Source organism: Sinocyclocheilus rhinocerous, unplaced genomic scaffold (genome assembly GCF_001515625.1).
Source record: "Sinocyclocheilus rhinocerous isolate Xijiao unplaced genomic scaffold, SAMN03320098_v1.1 scaffold6424, whole genome shotgun sequence".
In the NCBI taxonomy this organism is placed as follows: domain Eukaryota; kingdom Metazoa; phylum Chordata; class Actinopteri; order Cypriniformes; family Cyprinidae; genus Sinocyclocheilus; species Sinocyclocheilus rhinocerous.
The window spans coordinates 19,774-26,661 of NW_015623666.1; the positions used below are offsets into that span (position 1 = coordinate 19,774).

General features: G+C 34.8%; 1 protein-coding gene across 1 annotated transcript in view; it reads right to left on the reverse strand.

The window, feature by feature from the left end:
• The window catches only part of LOC107722016 (potassium channel subfamily K member 10-like), a 28,556-nt gene that overhangs the window by 16,922 nt on the left and 4,746 nt on the right, over window positions 1–6,888 (reverse strand). The window contains exon 2 of the mRNA XM_016530278.1: window positions 2,568–2,977. Within this exon, the coding sequence (XP_016385764.1) occupies window positions 2,568–2,977 (410 nt within the window). The remainder of the gene's footprint in view (window positions 1–2,567; window positions 2,978–6,888) is intronic.

Below are 6,888 nucleotides of genomic sequence, written 5' to 3' on the forward strand. Positions count from 1 at the left end.
TATATATATTTTTTTTTTTTTTTTAGTAAATGATAACCCTGTTTGGCAAACACTACTAGTAAACAGTATGCAGTTAAGTATGCAGTATGCTAGCTTTCTGTCTCAAGCATCATCACTGAACTGTGATCTGTTTATTAGTGACCATCTGCTTCCTTGTTATTATAGATCCCTGGACACTCATTTGCATGGAAACGCTTGCATCAATGGGCCCCAGTTAACCTTGAGAAGAAAGTCCTATTTGAGATGATGTTTTAATTCTTGATTATAAAGAACTAACCATAAACAATAACCTTTACAGCTTTTATTGTTATTTAACATGAAATTAGTACAACAAAAAAAGTTTTCTCAGCCTGTTATATAATGGAAATGTTTCGCAACCGTCTCATCCACCCTTCCAGTAATTCCCAGGCCGACTCTGTAGGAGGTGCTGCTGTGAGAAGAAATCAATGCAAAGCTTTAATTGATGGCAGCACATTTGCTTTCCATATATGTGAGATATATGTGATCTCTGTTATGTAACAAATAAAGGTGGTGTTTAGTCACGCTACACAAAATTCAGCCTGAAGTGAGAGTATGCTGGCAGAAGTGAGAGCTGATAGTCCTGATGATGGCCAGAGGGATTCATGTGTGTCTTGGAATGACATTTACTGATCAATTAGAGCTCAGCGTCAGCCGGAGGAAACAGCAGAGGAGATGTGTGGTTGAGGAGCACATGAAGGTTGTTGCTGACGCCCACCATAGCTGGAAAAAGCTAATTTGGGTCTTTAGACATTCTAAGATGAGAGTGTCACCCAAGACAAGGTTTACGGTGGTTTAAATAGGAGGTGCTGCTGTGAGAAGAAATCAATGCAAAGCTTTAATTGATGGCAGCACATTTGCTTTCCATATATGTGAGATATATGTGCTCTCTGTTATGTAACAAATAAAGCTGATGTTTTGTCACGCTACACAAAATTCAGCCTGAAGTGAGAGTATGCTGGCAGAAGTGAGAGCTGATAGTCCTGATGATGGCCAGAGGGATTCATGTGTGTCTTGGAATGACATTTACTGATCAATTAGAGCTCAGCGTCAGCCGGAGGAAACAGCAGAGGAGATGTGTGGTTGAGGAGCACATGAAGGTTGTTGCTGACGCCCACCATAGCTGGAAAAAGCTAATTTGGGTCTTTAGACATTCTAAGATGAGAGTGTCACCCAAGACAAGGTTTACGGTGGTTTAAATATCAATCCATTTTATGATATTGAATGCATTCTTTATAGGTAAAAGTAGTATTTTAAAGCCTCAGTTTTCACAACCAAATTACTAAGGATAAATTGAAAAACAAATATATATATATATTTTTTTTTTTTGCCCCAAAATTAATTGAAAAAACAAACTATATATTTTGTTATATTTTAAGTTTTTAGCCATTAACACTTTGTATATTATGAAATTGATTTCATGAGAATTGATCTTATTTCTCCCAAAAAAATTCCATTGCAGTAATGTAAAATAAATGAAATAAAATGAAACTAAAAAAAGCTATTAATGAAATTATAAATTGTAAAATGTTTTAAATAAATAATGGTATTATCTATTATACTGCCTTCTTTCATTTAGGCTGATTTAAATGTTGAAAATGGCCATTGTAGTACAATATTTTTTAAAACACCATTGAAATTAATGAGAATTATAACAAAATAATTAATGTATATATTAAATATATTATAAAAGGAATATATACAAAATAAAAAAATAAATATAGTGTTTTACTTATGTATACATATACATATATATAAATTACAAAAAAGAAAAACACTATATTTTTATTAGCTAACTAAAACTAAAACCAAAACCATAAAAAATTCCTAAAAAAATCAAATAAATGTTAACTAAAACAAAATAAAGCGCAAAAACCTTATTACCTTTATTTCAGCTAGTTTCCAAGGCAACATTTTTAATTTTCATTTAGTTTAATTTGATTAAAAAAAAGAAAACTAAAGTAACTACAACTAAAGCTGAAATAAACATTTATAAAACCACACAGATGTGTTTCTAATAAACAAAAACGAATAAAAATAAAACAATAAAAAACAATGAAATTACTGACACAAACTAAAATAGAAAATATAAAAATATTTTTTATTTTGGTTTTTAAAATTAAATATATGATTCTTCATAGGCATTTTCCTATGATCTTCATTTATTTATATATATATATGATTATTTTAGTCTCTCATGAGTTGAATATCTCTTCACTTCTCTACTTGATTCTCCATCAATCTTTTTTTTTGTTGAAAAATCAGTGCGTCTCAAATCTGATCCTCAGGATCTTTTGAGGAGCGTTTGTTTCCAGAAGCTTTACTTTCACTGTTCCTCAGCGGAGGAATGATCTTCACAAGCCTCCAGAACATCTCACATCTTCTGAGGAGCCTTTATTTCTTCAGCTCTCAATCAGCATTGCATTGCATTGCATTATATGTTTGGATCATTTCAGTCTCACCTTACTAAGACTGGAGATCTAGAGTCACACTTGATATGTATTACTTTAGTCTCTCATGAGTTGATATCTCTCTGAGTCTGATCTCACCTTGATGAGGGCCTCGAGCTCGGCTGGAGAGATGCAGGGGTTCCTCTGCAGGAACAGGGCCTTCTCCTGCGTGATGCTGTCCTTCTGGTTGCTCTCGAAGGGTTGCTCCAGCGCGCGGAAGGCCAGACCGCCGCACACCAGGTACATCACCACCACCACAAACACAGTCACCACCGTCTTCCACTTCATGACCGAGTGTGGAGCAGATCCGTCTGCACCCGTGTCCATCCCCGTCACCACGCTGGCCGAGCGGGACGAGATGGAGAGGCGCGGGAGAACGCAGTGACCGTTTACTTTCACCTCACAGGCCATTGGGTTCTGCATGGCCCCTACGCTGGCCTGAACCAGACTGGACTGGACCGCACCGGACTGGACCTTCTTCGGCGGGACGATGTTTGTCTGAACAGCCACTAAACACAGACAAAGACAAACAAATTAATTGGAATTATTACCAGTGTTGGGGGTAACGCATTACAAGTAACGCGAGTTACGTAATCAGATTACTTTTTTTCCAAGTAACTAGTAATGCATTAGTTTCTAATTTAACCGAAAATATTTGAGTTACTTTTTCAAATAAGTAACACCAGCTACTTTGTTTTCTCATGTATTGACTGACAGCTCTTGTGTTGCCATGTTGAGAGAAATCAGGAGTAAGTGCAGAGCCGTTGTGTGCGCTGTGTGTGAACCTTTATGTATTTAATCTTTTTTTTATTAACCAATGTCTTTGCTGCTGACCTTTGATGATCCAATTCAACCATGCTTATAAGCAAAAATTACTTTAGATAAACTACCATTTGTGCTTCATTTTTGTATTCCTGAAGAGTGTTAAAGGGGTCATATGATGCTTTTTTAAAGATCATTATTTTGTGTATTTGGTGTAACAGAATATGTTGACATGCTTTAATGTTCAAAAAACACATTATTTTTCAAATACTGTACATTATTGTAGGTCCTCTATGCCCCGCCTCTCTCAAACGCTTCGTTTTCTACAAAGTCCCTCCTTCCGACAAGCGCAGTCTGCTCTGATTGGCCAGCTGACCCAGTGCATTGTGATTGGCCGAACACCGCAAGCACTCGTCGGAAATGTAACGCCCCTTACCATAATCGCGAGCTTCATCTTTCAAAATAAATGTAAAGACAGAGCCCGAAAGGGGAACAGAGTCGCGTGACAGACACAGTGATGAAGCTGGTATGTGTTTGCAGTACACAAGCCACGGTTAAGACAGCTGACTCCACTGTGATGTGACCCAGTCTCTCTCTCTCTCTCTCTCTCACACGCGTGCGCGCGCGCACACACACACACACACACTATGCGCAAAACTCCGCATTTGAACAGTCAATAGCAAATACTTAAATTAATAACAAAACAGTAGCTGATTCAGAAGTGCCAGATTGTCATAGCAAAGTCAGAATTACCTCCTCTCCTAGGTTCACGAAACGGTCGTCCATAAAATGCATTGCTGTTCTGTTGTAAGTTATCTTAAAGATTCCTAAATGCATCTACTTCTGGTAGGCCAAATAAAGTGCTTTTGCTTTCGTTTAGAAACACACAGCGTCTCCCTGACATGCTGCTTCAACACTAACTGCGGTTACTGAAACCATGCCTTCTTTCTTTGCGTGCACATTTGGGTGGCATTATGGTAATATTTCCACATAGTGAGGTAGATATGTGGGGGTGTGTTAGAACGAGCCGTTTTAGGGGGGCGTGGCAGAGTCTTAACTTTGATAAAGAATATCTCTTTGGTTTTGAGACTTTAGTCTTTGCAACTTCAGGGATCTTATCTATGCACAATCAGCTTGTAACACTCCAAAGAGAAAGGAAAACTTGAAATCGCATCATATGACCCCTTTAAACTTCCTTCTCCTGTATTCTACTGTACAGACATGAATTTACTTTTTACTTTTATATAAAAAACAAACAAGCAAGCCCTTCCCAGATTTCAAAAGTAACGTAACACATTACTTTCCATTAAAAGTAACTAAGTAACATAATTAGTTACTTTTTATGGAGTAACACAATATTGTAATGCATTACTTTTAAAAGTAACTTTCCCCAACACTGATTATTACAACCAAAATGAGCATCATATTGCATAGACCTTTTAGCTTTTATTGCTTATAAAGATCCTAAAGGAGGTTTTTATCTCAGCCAGGATTATTGTAGTTCACTAAAAATAAAACAGTAAAAACATGTTTGTTACTTGAGGGAAAAAAACATGAATTGAAATAAAATATTAGCTAGTTTCAGCATTTTTGTTTAGTTTAACTTGATGTACTAAAATAACAAAAACTGAAATGAAAATTAATTTTAAAAAACTATAGACATTTTTAAAAAAATCACAAAAATACTAAAACTTTAGCTAAAATTAAAGTGAAAGAAGAAAATATAAAAATCAACTCTAATTCAAAATATGAACAAAATCATAATAGTATGATGCTGAAATAACACTGGTTTCCGATGTGTTTTATTTATTAAAATATACACAAATGATATAAATGTTAGTATAGAGATTGTTTTATGTTGATAGCATCTTAGATTATTGTTCTGAAAAGACATTGAGAAATTCATATTGTCATACAGTTCATATTGAGATGTCTGGCTGCAGAATTTGCAGATCTGAGAACAGTTTCAGACATTGTTGAGATTTCTTCTGAAATTCTAGATGAGATGTCAGAATAATGCAGAATAATGCTTTCCATTTAATCTCATTTCTGTCTAGAAGAACTGAGTTATTAAAGAGAATCTTATTTGTGATTTTTCTTTCCTGTGAAAATATATATTCTGCATAAATATATATTCTGTTCAGTTCTATTCTGCCATAGGAGTTTTTTTTAACCATCTACAATGTTTTTAGGACCTTTAAGACCTATTGTGAAATTATTGTCATGCAAATTAAGCTAATTTTGTTAATTATGGTAATGTGAATTTTTTTTAAATAAATAAATAAATGTAAACAATGTTTTAATACATTATGAAGTTATTTACTGTATAATACTGCCTTCTTTAAGCTTTAAATCTTTACAAATAAATATTTTATTACATAATTTTTGATAAATAACTATTGAGAATTGGAATAAAAAAAGCATGCATACATTAAATATATATATATATATATATATATATATATATATTTTATTTTCTTAAATGTGTGTATATATATAGTATTTATAGAGTTTTAGCTTTTAGTTTTAATTACTTTTTCTTATTTGTAAGTCGCTTTGGATAAAAGCGTCTGCTAAATGACTAAAAGTAAAGTAAAAGTAAATTTAATGTGTTACTTTCCATTTCTTTGTAATTATTTGTGAAATTTACTTGCCATTTCTGAGTGAAAATATACAATTACACAATGCACAATACACAATGCATTTAAATAACAGTTCATAATCGGAGCGCTGAGGTTCATGCATGAAGACGGTGTTATAATTCAGTCCATTAATAACATGAGTTATAGATCCTGAAGTGATCTTCTGTGAGTCTCATGAGAAGCTTTAATCTAATCGTCTGGTTAAGCAGCAGCGAGCACTCAGAGAAGCACTCCAGGTTATGGCTTTACCACTGTAGAGAGATGCTCTCAGAAGATAATATATTTCTTGTTCTAAGGTGTTGTGGCGTGGCCTTATCGCTCATGAACGGGGTGAAGCAGCACAAGGTGAGATCCAGTGTTTCTAATAAGACAGATGGTATCTCGAGGAGGACAAAGCCATGCAGGGCCCCTATGAGAGCCATTCATGTGTTCATGTGAGCGCAGCTGCCTTCGGTCGCCCCGTTTAAACATTCAGCGCCGCCTTTGTGGGGGACAGTGGGCGGAGCCTGTGAGTCACAATGATGTAATGCTCAAACCACCCAATAATTTATGCAGGCTCCACCCCTAAGCATGCTTCAGTACAATCCCTTTGTAAAAAGAAACAGAAAATGTTGCAAGTTTGGGATTTATGAAAGACCACATGGATTTAATGTATCGATTCAATAAACTGAACTTGCATGTGCATGTGTTGTTTTGCCTAATAATCAATAAATGCACTATGGTGGTGCACCATAATTTTTAACTTTGAATGACTCAAAGACGACTATGTCAGTACATCTGAGACATGAAAGCTGTCAGTCCAGCCCTCACCAATCAATATCCAATCAAGTAGATATATAACCATTGATAAACGTCCATGAAAATTTAAAAACAACAATTCAATGAACATATATACAATAGCCCTTTCGATAACAGTCATGACATTATTTTGTCATTTTTAAAGCATTTATGAAATGGTATATATTTCCAAATTATAATTTGAAAATGCTTCATTCAAAAATAAATAAATAAATATA